The 20538-nt window shown below is 30.6% G+C and overlaps 1 protein-coding gene across 1 annotated transcript; it reads left to right on the top strand.

Moving 5' to 3' along the window:
• The first annotated feature begins 1750 nt into the window (after positions 1–1750).
• On the top strand, positions 1751–20197 carry LOC148614822 (CAAX prenyl protease 1 homolog). The gene is made up of 10 exons (XM_088589230.1): positions 1751–1897; positions 8822–8968; positions 10007–10093; positions 10535–10651; positions 12493–12645; positions 15965–16106; positions 16602–16735; positions 17197–17370; positions 18683–18823; positions 19696–20197. Exons 1-10 carry the CDS (start codon positions 1808–1810, stop codon positions 19912–19914), a joined length of 1404 nt encoding a protein of 467 aa, XP_088445356.1. The 5' UTR covers positions 1751–1807; the 3' UTR covers positions 19915–20197.
• Positions 20198–20538: the final 341 nt, after the last annotated feature.

Below are 20538 nucleotides of genomic sequence, written 5' to 3'. Positions count from 1 at the left end.
GTCATGAGTTAATATCTTGTTTGAAAAAAAAATGCACTGTTAGCGTTACTGTGTGGTAGGAATGGGTAGTTCATGTCACTTTTATCTTCCTATACTTATCATAAAATATTACCTCGACCTGAAGCATCGTAACGGCATATACATTGTAAGCGTTTGTAGTAGAGCTGCAGTATAACGACGTTTTAGGGCTTCTACATATACTGTAAGCATACATCAACTATATCTGAATCGTCTTTAGTGAAATAGATTATTTTGACACAATAGTAAGGGTAGTTGCTCGCTTAAGCAATTAACTAGCGAGACTACGAAACAGGAGTTTCTTTTTGGCCCTGTTGGAGAGAGCGGGAGACAGGTGCGTGGCAAAGGGAAGAGAGCAACCATTTAATTTCTATAGGGACTACGAACAAACTTTGAGTCTTGGATTCCTTTTAGTATGATTTCTGATCTGATTTTTAACTCTAGCGTGTCCTATTTTTTTTTTTCAAACCAGATCCTGATTTGTTTTTACCATTGGCATCCTGCCTTTTTATTTTAACCAACTTTTCATCTTTGATTTTTTACCCATACATTATCGTCCTGGCTTTTTATTTCAAATTTGATCTTCAATTGTCTCTTCTGAAAATTAATGTAAGTTTCTTTAATATTACTAGAATATTACTAGACAGAGTCTCATTAAAAAGTTAATAAACTAATTATATATAAGATATGAGTGAATTTAATGTTTTACTGTGACCGATTCTGTCCTGATAAAACCTCGATTTTTGATATCTTTGTTCTTGCTAGTACTGTATATAATATTTTCCCTTATCACGTGGTATAGATACTCTACACTTATATATGTCCATGCACTGGTGTATATACTTGTAATGGCAACAGACTAAATAATGTGCATAAATTTTAACCGTAAGTTTCGTGGACATATATAGTACATGATCATGACTTAGTGTGAGTTTGGAGACTAGCATCTTTTAACCACTACTACATGTCTACCGGTATGCTGACTTCTCCATTGTAACGCTAGGTGACAGCATACTCAGTACCTCCATTTTTTCATTATTATACAGGCGCGTAAGATCGCCCTTTCGCAAACTATTAAAAAACTCAACTGATAGACTTTCTTTTAAAATTTGTAAAAACAACACTTATCCAACATTCTTTCCATTTTAAAGAGAACATTTGGGACCACGGAGCTTTTTTCTTGTTATATTCAAAAACTATAATTCCCATTATTCTTTTTTAAATTTCGAGACAACAGTCTTCCTTTCGAAATAGTCTTTTGAAAATAAATGCTTTTTGTCATTATCATTTTTCCATACATCGCTTTATGTTAAGAATATTTTTAAAGAATTTTAAGATAAAATATCAAACACTTAGTCTATTTCCTCATTGAAAATATACACTACTGTATTATTTATTATAAACTCATGAGTTTTGCAAGATGGCAGAAACGATGTAATCGGTATAGTATGGTATGATCTACTTTGTTTAATAGCACGTGCCTTGTACAATGCGTGAGTTTTTAGGCTAGTTCCTAGCACTAGATATTTAAATAAAATCACCTTCCCAATTCAGGGAGTATTCAGTTATACATATAAATGGACATAAATCATGTATGCTTGGAATTCTCTACTGAGACAAGTTCATTATAAAATTAAGTTCAATACTATAAGGAAAAAGTATTTTAGACCAATTACATTTTGTCTTTTGTGTGTTAAGTATAACATAAATTACGGAATCATTCGGTGTTGAACCTACACTGTTGAAAAATTAAGAGTCCAAAAGCCGCTTCCGGTAAATAATCGTGACAATGGACATCACTGAAAATAGCATACTTTTGGCTGTTTTAGTATTTTCTTGGCTAATCTACTTGTGGGAAGAGTATCTAGGAGGAAGACAGGTATAACCAAACTTGATTTACGTACTGACAGTGTGTTATTTTGTAACATTATTGATGAAACCATGCAGCTTGAGCTTTGCTTTATTTTATCTTTTCATACCTACAACTTGTAGAAGGTACTTGCTATATTCCTCTGATTCCTTAATACGGTTGTTTTAGTATATTTACAAATATGTATGATATTCTTTAGGGCATTTTGTGTATGAAGCTATTTTATGGCCTTGCTCAGAAAATGCATCCAGACAGACACTGATAAGTGATATACTGACTGCTGAATGCCATGACAGATACATGTATTAAGTTCATCAATTCATGTTTGTGTACATTGTAACTCACCTTTAATATTAAAGACGCAATAAATATATATTGGGATACTTATAAGATATTTCAGTATCATCTGACCTGTTACATGTATTTACAGCACTGTTTAAAGACATTATTTAAAATTTTGATTTGCATTGCATACATGTATGAATAAAGAACATTATTTTTTTCCACTATCATGCAACCATGTTTTCCAGACAATCCAAATAGCATACCTGAGATTGAATTAAAACAAACTCCCCAGCCTCTAAGAATCATCAAAAATAGAAATCGTTGTACACTCTTATACTTAATCAAGGACCATATAATTTAAACATGCCTATCATAATTTTGAATGCCTTTAATACTGAAAACAAAATGCTGTTTTCTATATGGTCGTCCTTTGTAAAAACACTAAAATACACCTAGCAGTGTAGATATATATTCATCTATGAACTGCCTTCACATGCACCAGTACTACATGCATTGAACAGAAATAAATATTTCCCGTGGTGCCTCTTGAGATTCATATTTACCACAATATCAAGTGTGCTATTGGGATCAAGATTGAGTTAATGACAAGTTTATTATATTTAATATTGGTCTCTGAGGAGTTCATTGATAGCATCAATGATATTTTCAAGATTGTAAATATTGCCAACATGCAACTACAAAATGTAGTGACACCAGTTGTGACCATATTACCCACAATTGGTTTACACTCAAGTTTGACGTACAAAAATTAATGATAAATCACTTTTTATGTCATTTTGATACAAAGTTAAAGAGAAGTAAACAAATTCTAAGCAGAAATTTTTACCAGCATTTGAACTTTATAGACCTTCAGCTGTGTGCATGAAAGTCACCCTTGAGTCAATTGATGGACATTTGGCTGATTAGTTTAATTGGCAAATTAGGTAGTTGTTGACACTTTTTGAGAGTTGTAATTAGCTTTGGGTAATAAAATTGTCACTTTCGCCACTTGAACCAGTGTTGTGCTTATGTAGCTCTTCATGATTTGTTTACTTTTAAAGATTTCAGGTGACGAAATAAGATTAGGTCGAAAATGACAAGTGCTAGAAAAATCACTGCATTTCTTGTCAAACTGTCACAAATGATACATGTATATGCATTTGTGAGTTTTGCAGTTAATTTAAATGTCATACTTTCTCTTGATTGCAGAAATTACTAAAATTACAGTGCTCAGTTGGTACATTGTACAATGTACATGTACATACATTTAACTTCAAGAAATTAAGTTTTATAATCTTACCAATTTTCAAGAAAAGTATGGATGGCACCTGCTATTGCACACTTTTTTTTTACACTCACGTCTATTTGTTTCATATCAGTTTTTGCCACAACATCTACAAATAAGATACCCTTTTCCTATGAAGAAAGGATCAGCTTTAACTGCTCTTCTTAAAGAATGAAAACTGTCCATATACACATTGTACATGTATGTCTGTTGTCTAGAATTTTTTTAGAGTTTAGGGCCTGCTCTTTAGGGACTGCATTATTGAAATAAAATTGTAACAGTTCAAAATTTAACTCAATATTGGTTTTAGAATTAGTTTTAAAAATTCTTTTCCCTGCTATTGCAGTAAAAAATTATTAACAGGTTAACTTTTGAATAGAAAAATACTAAGTACTGATATTGCACTTGTATAGGTGTGCTTCATATTAAAGTACCTGAAAAAGAAACAAAATACTTAGTATATAAATTACAGATATTTAAACCTGGAAGGACTCGCATGTTAATTATTCAAGTACCATGTAATGATCCAAGAACTATTTTATGACCATCCATACCATTTCTGATGACCATCCAGCTACTTACTGGCCATAAAATTGTCAGAATTTAATTTTGGACATGTCTGAATGGGACAATTGTCATCATAAGACTGTAACTGTACTGTATTACTGGAACTGAATCATTTACACTAAATATTAAGATAAGGTTGGGACTAATTTACAGTAATTTTGTTATAAGTTTTGACAGTTTTAGATTTGTTACATTTATGTCATTGTTCAAAGTTGGAGAGAAAAAAAAAACTTTTTGAGGCTCTGAACATTTGTGTGCTTTTTCAAAAACTTAATCATTTCATTCTGAATTTTTAATTTTTCTTTACATATAATGTACTATACCTAAGAATGTACATGTTACATGTAGGACTCTATTTTACAAGACCCTTTGATAAGGCCAAAAAATATGTGTGTATACTGTTTACTTTTACCTGCTAAAAAAAAAATATGGTTGGTGGGTCGATTTTTTATAAAATTTTATGGTCGCCAGAGATTGCCATTTTTTACCACAATGGTGGATTCGATTACAGATCAGGGATGAAATTTCTTGATATCGAAATTTTTCCTATAACAAAGTTTAGGGTCAGGGACAATAAATATCGTTGGTAATATTTTTTTTCTTTTTTGGAGGGGGGGTTTAAAGTAAAAATAAATAAAAGCTGGAGAATAGTCTTGCTTATTGTGTAATCTATCATACTTGAGCCTTGTTGGATTGACTCTGTCTGTATTTACTTCATTGTTTCATCATATTTCCTGGAATTGTATTTAGAAAATCAAAGTTTGTCTTTTATTTTTACACATGAACGTGTTGACCACACTAAACTAGAAAACCTCCCTATTTTGACAAATGATTTATTTTAGGTCCATACTGATAAAACTAGAAAAAACTGTGAGCTTGACACCCCACTCTCCCATTTGCTTATATGCATCTTTTAACTTTAAAATATGAGGTGCACAATGGGAAAGTGTAATAAAGATCCTGTGCAAGTTTCATTCAATTCCATCCATTGCTGTTGGAGGAGTAATAGATAAGAGATGGGTCCCCCCCCCTGTTCAACAGAAGAAAGTATGAAAGGAAGGACAGACATTCCTATCACTATTAAATCACTATTAAAGTAAATACCCCTACTTGCCCCCCCCAAACTTCCAAGGACATTTACATTATAAACCATGAATTTGTTATGGACTCCCACCTAGGTCTACAGCTAAACTGACATTTCATGCTGTCAAACATTTTTGCCTTGAAGTCATTAAACAGATGTGTATTTTACTTTACTAGTTTTTTAATCTAACCTGACATCATGTTTCTACATGTACTACAACACTTTCTTTAGGTTCATTAACCAAGGTTATATAAATTTGAATACACTTCCAGCAATTTTTTTTTTTGTTTTCTGTAGTTTTTTTTTTTTGTTTTTTTTTTTTTCAATCAATGTACTACATAATCATTTCCCCAGACATTCCAGTAGCACTAAGATGCTATATGTAGTAAATGAATTATTGTAGTTTTTATAGAACAAAAACTTTTGATTTGGAACTGTGTAGTTGAGAATCGTGACAATGGACATCACTGAAAATAGCATACTTTTGGCTATTTTAGAATTTTCTTGGCTTAATTACTTGTGGGGAAAATATCTAAAAACAAGACAGGTATAATCAAACTTAATTTATTGACTAGTAGCAGTATTTTATTTTGTAATTGATAAAACCATGCAGCTTAAAATGTGCTTATTTTGTATCTGCTTGCTTTATTTGTACGGTGTATATATATTTACAATTTGTAGAATGCTCCTGTCATCAGAGAAATATGCATTGAAACCTGTCTAGACAGAATCTCTTTAGGACTGTAGAATTTGTTCAGTTACCAGCTTCAAAATACATTTGTACTGATATAAAGGGACTTCAAACAGTGTCTGGTTTAGTAAGATTTTGGTTTATTCAGGATTTAGGCAGGTTTTGGGTTTATTCAGTCAAAAAATGCCTCCAGACATGGCTACTGAATGGCATAACTCTAATACATTATAATGCATGCCTTTGAAATTTTAACTATTTTATAATGCCACGTCAAAAATCAATGCCAGATTTCCACTATTTAAAACTTCTTAATTAAGTATTGCAGTAATGTTATACAAATAATGGGGTAAACTATTTCTGGAATGCTAAAAATTTGTTTAAGGCCTTTAAAAAAATTTGGTGTTTCTAGTAGCATCTCCTTCAAAATAAGGGTCAGAAGGTAGTTCTTGTTTTTGTTTAGGCATAAGGTATTAGATCAACTTTATTACTGTCAACATTTGTATGTTTCAGTTGATAATTATAAATTTTTAACCTGTATACAATGCTACCACATGAACTAATTAAAGAAAAGTTGTCATATCTAATCAAATCTGGCACTTAATTCTTTTCTTATAAAATGAATTTTTCAATGATTTTTGATGGGTTAATTACATGTACATTAATTGGGCAAATTAAGATATGACCAATGCTTTGTATTGTTTAAATGGCAATATTCATATTCCATTTGGTAATGCTTTGTTCACACAGATTGTTCATTGTATTTCAGTGAGTACTAATTGTGCTCCTCTCATGGCCAATTTGACTCTCTACTGTTACAAATCACAGACCATGGCTGAATTCTTTCAAGATCTTTCTTAACATGATCTGTTACATTAATTTAATAATACTTTTAGATATCTTTTGATAAAAATCTAAACTTTTAAAACCTTGTTAAAGATATCTACCCAAAACAACTTGACAATGTCTAATAATAATAGTAATTGTACAATTATACAAGTTAGATTTATTGTAATTATGAATATATAGCATAGATATACCAACCATGCTCTGGAATATTTTTGTAATTTTCTGTGTTAAAAAAAAATGAAAGTTAGGCATTGAATTCAACTGCAAAACAAACAAATGGACATGTAACTTATGATGATATGACAAGAAATGATAATTCAAAGCTTGCCTCAAAGTGCTTATTTTGCATGGAAGAAGCCCCCATTTGTTATTTTTTTTATTTATAAAAAGAGTATCCATCTATTTAATTTTACCCATTAATATCAACTGTATAATGAAAACAGATCATATGTGGTGAATCACAACAAATACATCTACATGTATGTATAACTTAAATCTAAACCAATATATACATTTAGAGGTCATCATAAGGTCATTGACAACAGTAGACAAACCTTTAAGTAAGTTCTGAAATGCTCCAACAACAAAAGTAATGAAACCCACTTTAACAGAAGATGACAATTCTTCAAAACCAAATTTTAAAGTAATATAAAGATAATGACACAAAGACAGACATTACTGTAATGACACAAAGACACACATTACTGTAATGACACAAAGACACACATTACTGTAATGACACAAAGACAGACATTACTGTAATGACACAAAGACACACATTACTGTAATGACACAAAGACACACATTACTGTAATGACACAAAGACACACATTACTGTAATGACACAAAGACACACATTACTGTAATGACACAAAGACAGACATTACTGTAATGACACAAAGACAGACATTACTGTAATGACACAAAGACACACATTACTGTAATGACCCAAAGACACACATTACTGTAATGACACAAAGACACACATTACTGTAATGACACAAAGACAGACATTACTGTAATGACACAAAGACAGACATTACTGTAATGACACAAAGACACACATTACTGTAATGACACAAAGACACACATTACTGTAATGACCCAAAGACACACATTACTGTAATGACACAAAGACACACATTACTGTAATGACACAAAGACACACATTACTGTAATGACACAAAGACACACATTACTGTAATGACACAAAGACACACATTACTGTAATGACACAAAGACATACATTACTGTAATGACACAAAGACACACATTACTGTAATGACACAAAGACACACATTACTGTAATGACACAAAGACACACATTACTGTAATGACCCAAAGACACACATTACTGTAATGACACAAAGACACACATTACTGTAATGACACAAAGACACACATTACTGTAATGACACAAAGACATACATTACTGTAATGACACAAAGACATACATTACTGTAATGACACAAAGACACACATTACTGTAATGACACAAAGACACACATTACTGTAATGACACAAAGACATACATTACTGTAATGACACAAAGACATACATTACTGTAATGACACAAAGACACACATTACTGTAATGACACAAAGACACACATTACTGTAATGACACAAAGACACACATTACTGTAATGACACAAAGACACACATTACTGTAATGACACAAAGACACACATTACTGTAATGACACAAAGACACACATTACTGTAATGACACAAAGACACACATTACTGTAATGACACAAAGACACACATTACTGTAATGACACAAAGACACACATTACTGTAATGACACAAAGACAGACATTACTGTAATGACACAAAGACAGACATTACTGTAATGACACAAAGACACACATTACTTTAATGACACAAAGACACACATTACTGTAATGACCCAACACTGACTGTGTGAAATTACACTTCACAGAGCATGTGTTTGTTTTACTCCTCTGAATGTCAGAGTTCAAATTCTGATTCAGACTACCAAAAAATATCAACATAAAGTCACAAGTTTTTTGCACTGTAATTGATATGTCATGTATTTTATAGAATACATGTTTAAACATGTAACTGAATATATGACCAATGCCATATTTAAGCTAATTTAACATTCAATGTGCTGGTAATTATTTGTCTACCTTACATTGCATTTTTTCCAGAGAAAGTTGTATAAATCAGTGACAACAGTGCCAGGGAGTCTTAAAGATGTTCTTGATCAGGAGACATTTACCAAAGCAAGGCTGTATGGCTTAGATAAAAGTACATTTGGATGCTGGCAGTCATTGTATTCACAAATAGAAACCACAGTAGGTAGAAATGAATGAAAAGATCCCAGTCTTTTACTGTCAAACCATATTTAATAAGTTTCCCTGCTGCCAGTAAAGCTCCCTAATATTGAAACAAACCCATGTTCAATTTTCCAAAAATGCATGTGCAGGACACCTTTCCTATATTCATGAATTGAATTTCATTTTTTTTACTAAACTGAATAAAAACTGCACATCATTATACAGATATCAATTTCTTTTCAGTTCAAAACTATCCAAAATAATTTTAGTGAGTACTTGTTACCCTACCTGCAAGTTATACCAGGGTCAGCATGTGTCCTTCCTGTAACTATAGTCAACCTATATGTGTCACTCAAAATTTGTTTTTAAAAAATCATAATCTTACGTAAATTCCTTCATTTTTTCGATAAATACATTGTGGATATCTTTATTAGTTGTACTTGTTGCTTTAGGCGGATTTGTTACTTGTCAGAATTTTGCTGTAGATATTTTCTGAATTCTGCTTTAAGTATTTACAAGATATCAGGTGATGTTACTATATCTCAATTTAAGATTTGAAGTTATCATACTTAATACATATCTGTATAATATAAGTGTCATTGAAACCCCTGAAAACCTGCCTGTATTCCACATTTCCTTTGTTCTGCAAAGGCTTACAAAAAGTAAAAATCTTATTAGTTCTCTGTATATTGTATTTTATGCTTAATGTTATTTTTTTTTAACAGAATTTTTTTTTTTTTTTTTTTTTAACAACATAATACTTTTTTGCATTTTGCTGTTAACAATCTTCATAGAGGTACAGCATTCTCTCTATGAGCCATATAGTTGTTAGTGCTTCTAAGTTATAGGGAAACTTATAAGCATAAAACATATATCTTAATGTTTTACAAAGACTATAGTTTTACAATCTGATATGTAGAAAACATATTCGTTGTATGGCATCATTAGCTATTAAGTTATCAATTCTCTCAAATATTTTATATTTAACTATAAATATTTTGCTAGACTTAAACTCTTTTTAAGATATTAAACCCATTAACTTGCTTATTGTTACAGATGGTTTTGTTGCTAGGTGGAATTCCATTTCTATGGAATGTTTCTGTAAGCACTATTACATATTTTGGCTACAGTCCTGATTATGAGGTATCTATGTGTTATGCTATAATAATAAAAAAAAATGAAGGTATGTGTTGATATAATTATTAAATTCAAGGTTTGATATTTTGTTTCTGTAGAAAAAAAAAATTATTAATATATGTAATACACTACATGTACTTTTTGTATTGAAAGATGTTTCATATACAGCGCAAAATAAAGGAATGTGGGTGTTAATCATGAAAGCCATTATTGCATCTCAAACAATACAACCTGAGATCAAAAGATTTGTCCTGATTGAAAACTTTGAATGTAAAAGCTAATTGACAAAGGATATGTTTGTAGCTCCATTTTTGATTTTTGTAAATTGGTCCATCACATGTGATCTCCATTGATCAAAAAGACTTTTTACTCAGATTGTGAATCACTTTAGCAAAAACTGTAGACATTTTCCTCCAGATGTGCAGCACTTTTTACATTTTATTATAGATCATGGTTTCCATAGTATTTATGCTGTATGCCCAGGTATTCAGTACCATCACATCCCAGCCTTGGTCATTATATAGTACTTTTGTTCTTGAGGAGAAACATGGTTTCAATAAACAGGTATAACTGACTCATCTTTATAAGATCTAACAAGTTTAAGACATGACATTATTTGCAATTATTTGTGGAACTACCTTGTGCAATTTCATTAACTGTGATTAATTATCTACTTGGTAATATGAGGGGAATTAAATATATCCTAGTACATTTTAAAAACTTGTTTTTGTCCCTTGACCAACAAAAGTTGTGAAAGGGACAACTGGTACACTATATAGTCTGCCCTTTATGCTGTGTCTACAAGTATTCTTAAGGAGGTAGACCTATGGTAAGGGGCACAACTCATACAAATCACTGAAATGTTTCTATTTAGTCTTCTTATATCAATGTCATGTAAGCATCAAAGTAACTTGGATTGATTTCACTCTGTTTCAAATGAAAGCTTGAAAGGCTTTGGTAAAATTGAATATGATACAAACATATCACTGATTTTCAAGAGTTATGTCCCTTACCCTAGGTCTATCTCCTTAAATCATTACCCTTCTATATTTATTGTCTAAACCAAGTATGCATTTAGTCCTAATGAAGATCCTAACCCTGTTCAATTTATTGTCAAGATAAAAGACCTAAACTGAACAATAGTCATGGTCGGAGTGATATCCTATTTTTATAAGGTCAGAGAATAGCATGCTATGGGTTTCTCATTTTATTGAAATCAAAAACCAATACTAACCTTAATTGATAAAAAAAATTTGATTTTTATTGGCAGTATCACAGTTGATTTGACACAAAATTGTTAGAAAAAAAAGCCAGTATTTTGTTTTTTAACTGACTAACATTCAAATATTAGCCTGAATATGATAAAGACTGCCAAAACAATACAATACAAAAGTGTGCCAATACAGGATTTAGCCACCCAATCCAGTAGGAGAAGTAATAGTCAAATAATAAAAATGTGGTACACATACTGATAAAAAAATGCTGTACACATACTAATCAAAGAATGCTGTACACATACTGATAAAAAATACATGTTATATTTACTTTGTACAATGTTTTTCCCTATAGGGTCATATGGCTTTACATGGACAGGTTAGTCGCCCCCAAATAATCATATGGACTGAAGGGAAGCTGAGGTCTATTGAATTTTTTGGGGCAACCAACTGGTCCATATATTGCTATTTGACTTGAAATACCATGAACAACAAGTATTTGCCATATTATACCTTTCATATATAATATACTCCAAAATCATTTGTGTGGGAAAAAATGTGAATAAATACACTTCTTAAATTATGATGTCACATTCTTAAAATGAAAGCTAGGCAGTCCACGTAGTTTCCTAGTGGTCAAAATGACATTATATGCACCAGCAGTTATATCAAAGAAAGTAAACAAATAAAAATCTTAAAAGTATGATATGATATTTACTGTTATATGTTGTCTTACTTATGAAGGTAATTGAAACGGAAATATCCCTACAATTGGTATTGAAATTTTGAACGTGGATAATAGTGACGAATAGTCACATTTCACAGTATAAGTTGATTTTCATAGATTCTGTCAAAAGTAAATATTATTTGGTATATCTGTTAATGTGCTAAAAATTGAAATGACTTGATTTCATTATAAATGATAATATTGATTATATTTTTCTTCCCTGTAGTATTTGTTCGTGATAAAAAAGTGACAACATATCTATAGTACCATTACAGAATTATTTAACATGGAGTAAAGAAGAATACAATGTCAATCATATTCAAAGAAGCCTTACAGAAGGTTGAAATATATTATAGATGTATAACATAGTTTGTTTTCGACATCCTTGATGAGAATTTGTCAATTACTGTAGGTTTATAAGTTGCTGACCATTCTTTTGAACTCTTTTTTTCTCACATTTTTAGACCCTACCATTCTACATAAAGGACAATATTAAGAAGTTACTAGTTGGTATGGCAATAGCTATTCCAATCACTGCCTTACTGATCTACATTATACAGATTGGTGGGGACTACTTTTTTGTTTACTGTTGGCTGTTTGTCTTTATTGTCTCATTGGTAAGTACATGAACAGATCTAGACTGTCATGCTGTTGTCTTATCTTACGCCTCAGCTGACTCCATGACAGAGATAAGTATAACTCCTGATCTATATCTTACAGAAGATGTTCGATTATTGTGTAGTCATTGGCTGGTTTTATCTATCCATAGTATTAATGGTGAGTTAAATGCTGGTTTATTTCTATTGTTATTATGTATTGGTCATTTTAATGACCATAGCTATGGTGGTTTCTGCTGTTCTGATCTTTTCTTATTCAGAAAAAAGGATTGTATGCTCTAAGCTGTTGTTCTCTGGTTTTCTCCATATTTCTACTGGTAAGTTTGAATCATGTTCATGTTTTTTTTATTGTTTTTTTTTTGTATTTTTACTTAAAGTAAAATTAACTTTTGCTTTCTAAATTTACTTATTCTTTCATATGTGTTGTTTTCATACCTGTTACACAAGTTGGTGAGGTATGAATATGATATACCCTTCAAAAATATTGTAGTTGAATGTCCATTTGTCTGTCCATCGGTCCATCCCATGACAATATCCAGATGATAACTTAAGAAGATGTCAAAGAATCTTTTTCAAAAATTGAATAGTTATTTGGTATCAATAAATATAGATCAGATTTGAATTTCAGTTTGATTGGATTATTTACTAAAAAATTACAGCTATTTTAAGTTGTTTTTACCCCCAATTTGATGAATTTGAGTTATCTTTCTTTTTATTATTAACGACTTGTGAGAGTTTGTTCTTTTTGGTATTACTGAGTCAAGATAAAAGTTTTTTCTGTTCTTTTTTTCCCCAACCAAACTTTTTATCGATAAATGAGACTTATATTTCTTGGAATATAAATAGGTGAATTTTTTTTTCTCAATTAATTGGAGTTACCCTTCATGGAATGCTGACAAATTTTTGAGATTATGGAGTCTGGATAAAGTTCAAATTTTAGTTTAATCTGGTGTTCCTAAATGGTGATGTGTCTATGGATATCAAACACAACACAATGTGACAGGGTATCATTTAATGTATCATTAGATGCCCAATTTTTTTTATTGGTTTGTTGGTTTTTGTATATTTTTTACATCATTTTTTTCAGTATCTCTGTAAAACTACTCTAAAGTAGATTTCAAATTCAGCAGTAAAACTGTATAAAAAAGACCGTTAAAGTTACAATAATAAAATGATTCCAATAGTTAGAGCATCACAGGATAACATGACCTATAGTTATTTTACCTATTAAGTATTATATTTTAAAACTTTTTTACATACATTTTATCTTCAGCTTTAAATTGAATTTTGCTTCTTGGTAGATGGTATTTTATCTTTAGTTCATTTTATTTTATTATCTTTTTGCCTCAGGACAAATGCTCTGCAGATAAGTTTTGAATTTGACAAAGTGCTTTTTGTTTTCTCTTTTTTTAGATTGTGTCATTTTGCCTTTCTGAAACCTGTCCCAATTATATAATTCAGCTCTTGGATGAAATTTCTATTTACACCATATATTCTCCACCATTGTCCCCATCTCAACTCCAGTTCTTTTATTATATTATTATGTAACTAATTTAAAATTTGTTTTTTAGTTCTTCATTATATTAAGTAATATATTCTAACTATTGTTTTTTTTCTGATATTAGATATAATTTTAATGTAAATAGATACTATGTTTCCATTATTCCCATACACAACCCCCATGATACATCATACAAAATCTCTTTCCTCATTAGGTTTAAAATATGTATATACATAAGTAGTATTTTTTAACCACACACACAGGAAGTTGTGTTGTATTATATAATACCCTCCGAAAATCTGTCTGTATGTCCATCACCCATTGGTTTCCATATGATAACTTGAAAACATGCACAGTTGTTGAGTACCATTGAATACAGATGAAGTTCAATTTACAGCAAAATCCTAAATGATGTTTTTTTAACATCTCCCTTTTTCACCATTAGGTGGCAGGGTTACACTTTAAAATGTTCCATTAATGCCCTATTTTTTTTTTAAATTGAATTAGCAGCCAATTAATCCAGTTTTGATGTGTTATTGTTATTTCCATTGAATTTGCATTGCTCACAAGCCACTTGTGACCTGGGAGCTTAAAAATAGCTGACTTGTTTATCAGCATATGTATATGGCGATGCCAACTTGTTTCAACCCCAAAAATGCAGTGTTCTAGGATCTTTTAAAATTTTAGGTCTCATCAGGAAAACTCTAAATAGAGATTAACGTCCTGCAGGGCTTAATAATCAACTTTCCCACAACAAAATTGCACTTGTCTTGGATGATGCGAAAGTGGAATCCTAGAGCACTGAAAAATGCTAATTTCCATCCCTGAAATGTAAAAGGTCATTTAACCTAACTCTTAACTTCTTTGACCACTTTCATACTGAGAGAAAAATCACCTTTCTCAGACATTGAATATCAATCCTAATTTCTCAGTTTGATCATGTTTGAACATTGTATTTGACTTGTTTGGGGTTTAACTTTAGCAGTCATACCAAGCTGTATCCTAAAGAGCATTTTATTGATAATTTAATAAATTAAATGGAGATAACAGATATTTATTGTCCAATCTAAAAGTTATAGTCTGACTAATGACATTTCCTGTTATCTGGTAAGTGTGTTGTATGTTCAAAAGTCATTGTTGACCTTGAGGATTGTTCAGAGATTGGACACCTGTATCATTGGTACTAGTATCTGGTGTAGCATTGGTAAGTTTAAAGTTTATCTTTTGTTTTTGATCTTTATAATGATCTACATGTATTTTATTAAGGTATACCTTAACCATGCCAACCTGTGCAAAGACTGTTTTGTCTTGTTGTTCCACTATGTTTATGTCTTCCACTTGTGAACCTAAATGAAGCTTAGCGTCTTACTATTTATCTGTTGAGTCATGAGAATAAGGCTTGTGAAAATTACTATGTTTTCAAAGGATTAGGACGCAGATGTTGAAGTTTTATCTATTAAAAACTTTGCAATTATAAAGTAAGATTTAAATGACACATATTAATCAATCTGCTACCTCTCTAGCAGTTATCTATGAACATTGCTGTTGATTTCACCATTTTGATGTTGATTTTAAATAAACTAGTGTGGAAGTACTATTGTTTGTTGTGTACCAATTTTTGAGGCTTTCGTGGGTTAGTCAGACCACAAAATTTGCTTCCCAACAAAAAGGAGAATCCCTGAACTTGTTTATCTTTCCTTATCCATGAAAATTGGTCTTCCCAAATTGAAGTACTTTCACAGTAGGTCTAATACTTCTGATTTTATACTTAACCTCAGTATTTGATGCCTTGAATTAACTTGAACTTATGTGTTTTAGGTTTTGATAACAGTGTATGCAGACTACATTGCACCATTGTTTGATAAGTTTGAACCCTTACCTGAAGGTGAACTGAGAACTAGAATTGAAAAATTAGCTGCAAGCATTGACTTCCCCTTGAAGAAACTCTTTGTTGTAGAAGGTTTGTATGGTCTAATATTTTTTTTATTTTGTATTAGCCAGTTAAGTACAATTTTTAATGATAATTCTTATATGAGGGCAGAAGAACTTGAGTTGAGAAAACTATGATTGACTGCTAATTTTTGTATTTTATCATGTTACATTTGTCAATATTTCATATCTTTTTGGAGAACCATTTCAATTTTTTGAAAACTTTAATGAGAGTAAATCTTTTTATCAACAAAACGTTAAGAAAGTAGCCACATAGTATTTTACTGTTGAGTAAATGGTTATAACTTACTGTAGTAACCTACAGTTTTCTAGGTACATTTACCACCTCTTCATAAATACTGTTAAAGTATTAATTTAATTTATAAATCATAAATTATAAATCTTATCATGTTTTGAAACAGTGAATATTGATACCCTCAAATATATTCACTTGACAGAAACTATGAAAATTAGTACATTTATAGTGACCATGTGCTACACCGGTATCTCATGATTTTCTTTCTAGGGTCCAAAAGATCAGCCCACAGTAATGCCTACTTTTATGGGTTCTTTAAGAACAAGAGGATAGTTCTGTTTGACACTTTGTTGGAGGACTATTCTCCACTCAACAAGAAAACAGAGGACCAGAAGAATGAAGAGGTATACTTGTTGAAATATTAAAGAGATTATTCATTGTTAAATTTGAAGGAAAAGTGTTGTGTTATAATATTTTTCATAGTCCACATTTCCATACTTACAAATAGGTCATCTAATGAGACATTAAATGATCCCCTGCCAAATAACAAAAAACTGATGGGTATAAACAATTTGAAATGGCTATATTTGAAAACAATGAAAGAATGCCACATTACTATTGAAAATGAGCTTTATTGAATTGTATGATTATATATTATTTATAACCAAGGAAGTTGGTAACTTCCAACAGAATTTATTTTTCTGATTCAACAATTCATAGAAAACATGTTTTTTGGTACCATAATTTCTTTTACAGTACATTTCATTTAGATCAGTAAGAAATTTGCAATATAATGCTGTTTGATTTTTCTTTTTGACACATGAAATGATCATTTATCTTTTAAAGGTTTTTATTTCTTTTTCAGGAAAACACGGAAGCAAAAGAAGCAAAGACAGAAGAAAAGACAGAAGAAAAGAATGAAGAACCTAAAGAACATAAAAAACAGGGATGTAATAATGATGAAATTCTTGCAGTTCTGGGTCATGAATTAGGACATTGGAAACTCAGCCACAATCTGAAAAATCTTATTATTAGTAACGTTAGTATCTGTAGATAGGATTAATTGACTGAAACAAGAATATATCAGATTGATGACTATTACTATTGTTTACTATTGTTATTTATGATATACATAGGTTGGGAATGTAATAGGATGTTTCATAACTCATTAATGTATAAGTATTGTCTATATCGACATTGGTTATGATGTCAGTGTGGGATGAAATTAGAATTTTATTCAAATGAATCAATGTAGTATTAGTTGTGTTGAACAAAAACATGTACATATTGGCCACAGATGATTCATAGCTGTTAACATGTGGGAGATTTTTCCTCCATTTTTTTATGTAAAAATTCAAATTTTTAGTATTTTTCACTGAAAATATAGTTTTTATAACCAAAAACCTCCCACAAATCTTTAATTTTTATGTAGGAGATTCTAAATTTTTTCATTGATTTTGTGGGAGTCTCCCCCTTATGTGGAATCTACTATTCTTGCCTAAACCATCATACCTTTTAACCCAACAGATATGATGATTTAGGCAAGAACTGTAGACTTTCGTGATTGAAATATAGTAATACATGTATCTTACATACTTCCCTACTACTCAGACTTTTATTGAAACAACTTTTTTCTTCAGCACATATACTGAAATCTCTTGACAAATTTTGTGCAGTAATTTTTAGAATTTCAGTTAGTATACAATTCAGTTTCAGTAACTGATATATGCAAACCTTAGGAGTAATTTTAAAAGAGCAGTATAAGTAAATTCAGTAGCTTCATTCAAAATTCAGTCAGTAATGTTTAGAGTATGTCAATAACATAAAGTGTTTTGGTCAAGAAAAACAAATATTTGTTTTGTAATTTAATTTAGAGTTCAACATATATTTGTATTAGAATTTGACATTTAATCAGATTGAGTTGTCTCCCTTAAAATAAAACCTGTATAGGTAAAAAATCAATTTGGTATTTTTATTGCATGGATAAAATACACAAGATATTTTAATCTTTAAATTTAGATTTGGGAAATATTAACTTTTTATTTCTTCTTGAAAGATAATTTTGAAACTGAAACTTTATTGAAAGGAGTTTACAATAAACAAATAAGATCACAGCTACGATGTAGAGATTAAACCAAATACAAAAATAACTTGATAAAAATATCACTATCAATTTAAAGATATAGGGAAATGACCACCCAAGTACACAGATAAAACAACAACGAGGGCACTGTCTAACCTTGGACAATGAAGTAATAGTTGACTAAGACTAAAGACATTCACTTAATTAACTTGCCTTGGTCTGTGTATTTTGAAATTATATTATATTTATTGCGTTTATTCCTTTTTAGATAAATACGTTCCTGTGTTTCATGCTATTTTCCATCCTGTTTAAGAGAGATGATCTATATTTAGCCTTTGGGTTTTCTACAAAACCCATTATCATTGGACTTATTATTATATTCCAGTTTGTTTTCTCACCTTATAATGTTGTAAGTATAAAGATTTTTATTGAAGGACACTGTTGATATTAATGATAAAAAAGTATACAGTATTACAGACATGCTTTTCGTCTCCTTTGATTGGAAATTTGCTTTTTTCAAAATCAGGGTATTTTTTTCTATGTACATTTACCACCTCTTCATACAATTATATCTGCATTATGTTCCATTATTGTAAACCAACTGATTTTCGTGAGCGATTTATTTGCGAGACTTTCGTCGACATAGAATTATCACAAAAGTAAATAGTCATGAAAAAGCAAAATTAGACACTATCTTCATATGTTCAAGCAATTATTTTATTAAAAATGCAAAAGTAAATCTTCACGAAATTTGCCTACAACAGCAAAACGCGAAAAAAAGTAGTCATGAAAATAAGTACAGTCTCATAAATCTACATTCCAAATTGAAAGTCAAGAGACAAAAATGAAACGCAGTGATGATAGACACAACAAGAAATAAAAATGGACACTTTCTAGATAAATGTGGTACCCTACACCTTATTAATAAGTAGAATTTAATAACGACCACATGAAATTTTTATTTTATTCTAGGATAGAAATAATTGTTTTATCAGAGAGTGTGTTAGATTTTGACATTAGCCATAGCTGGCTATTGAATATCTGGAAGGGAGATAATCTAAGTATAACTATGTTCGTGCTCTCAACTTGTTTATAAGCATAGGAATGATTACGTGGTTAGGTTTTAACTTAGTGGTGAAATAAATGTTAAAAAAAGTAAAATCATTATTAGAGTTTTTTTTATACTTAATTTTGAAATGCTAAACTATCACAGGTATAGATTTTCACTTAAGGAAAATAAAATTCAGATTACTAATTCTATTTCATTCATCTCAATTCCAGATTCTTAGTTTTTTGATGACAGTCAATAGTAGAAGGTTTGAATTCCAAGCTGATGCTTTTGCCAAGTCAATGAAGATGGCATCGGATTTAAGATCTGCTCTGATCAAATTAAACAAGGATAATCTAGGTTTCCCAGTTACTGACTGGCTGTATTCTTCATGGAACTATTCTCACCCACCACTTCTAGAAAGACTTAAAGGACTGGAGAAGGCAGATTGACACATAAAGATATTGTAGTGTAACTAATTAAAAGATGCTAAATCATTTAAAAAATTGTGAACTGCTTCAATGTAAACATGTGGTGATGAATTGCATAATTTCAATTTGGAAATCTGACTTCTTAAGTGTCGTGATTTTGATGAATTTGTAATGCATTGGACAATTTTCTGTGTATATATATTTCTGAAGGCACTGTTTATCATTTTATATTATAAAGCTTATTTTTTTGGAATTTTATTAATGACCTTTCAAAAAATAAATTCTTAATTGCTAAATTATGAAAGTTTCGTATTTTGTTAACATATAATTGAAATGGGTTTGTGCTTTGTAAAGAGTGGGACAGATCTAAGTACTTTTTTAAAACAATGACATAACTCAAATCACTTTCGATATGGACATTGATGATGATGTATTAAAGGGAGAAAAAACCATTATACAAATTTATTAATTAGTTTGGATATGAAAAATAAATTGCTTTCTTAATTTTTAATAATTGTTTGTAGACAACTTGCGTGAAAAAAATGTCAAATACTTAGCATAGCCATGACATTAAAACAGGCTATTTGAATTTCTTACAACGGCCTGTATATTTCCTTTATTTCCCTATCTTTTTTTGCAATGTCC

The sequence above is a fragment of the Perna viridis genome, chromosome 6 (genome assembly GCF_037379345.1).
Source record: "Perna viridis isolate PV_CMFRI_1.1 ecotype Kerala chromosome 6, ASM3737934v1, whole genome shotgun sequence".
In the NCBI taxonomy this organism is placed as follows: domain Eukaryota; kingdom Metazoa; phylum Mollusca; class Bivalvia; order Mytilida; family Mytilidae; genus Perna; species Perna viridis.
This window is presented reverse-complemented; position numbering and strand designations above follow the sequence as displayed.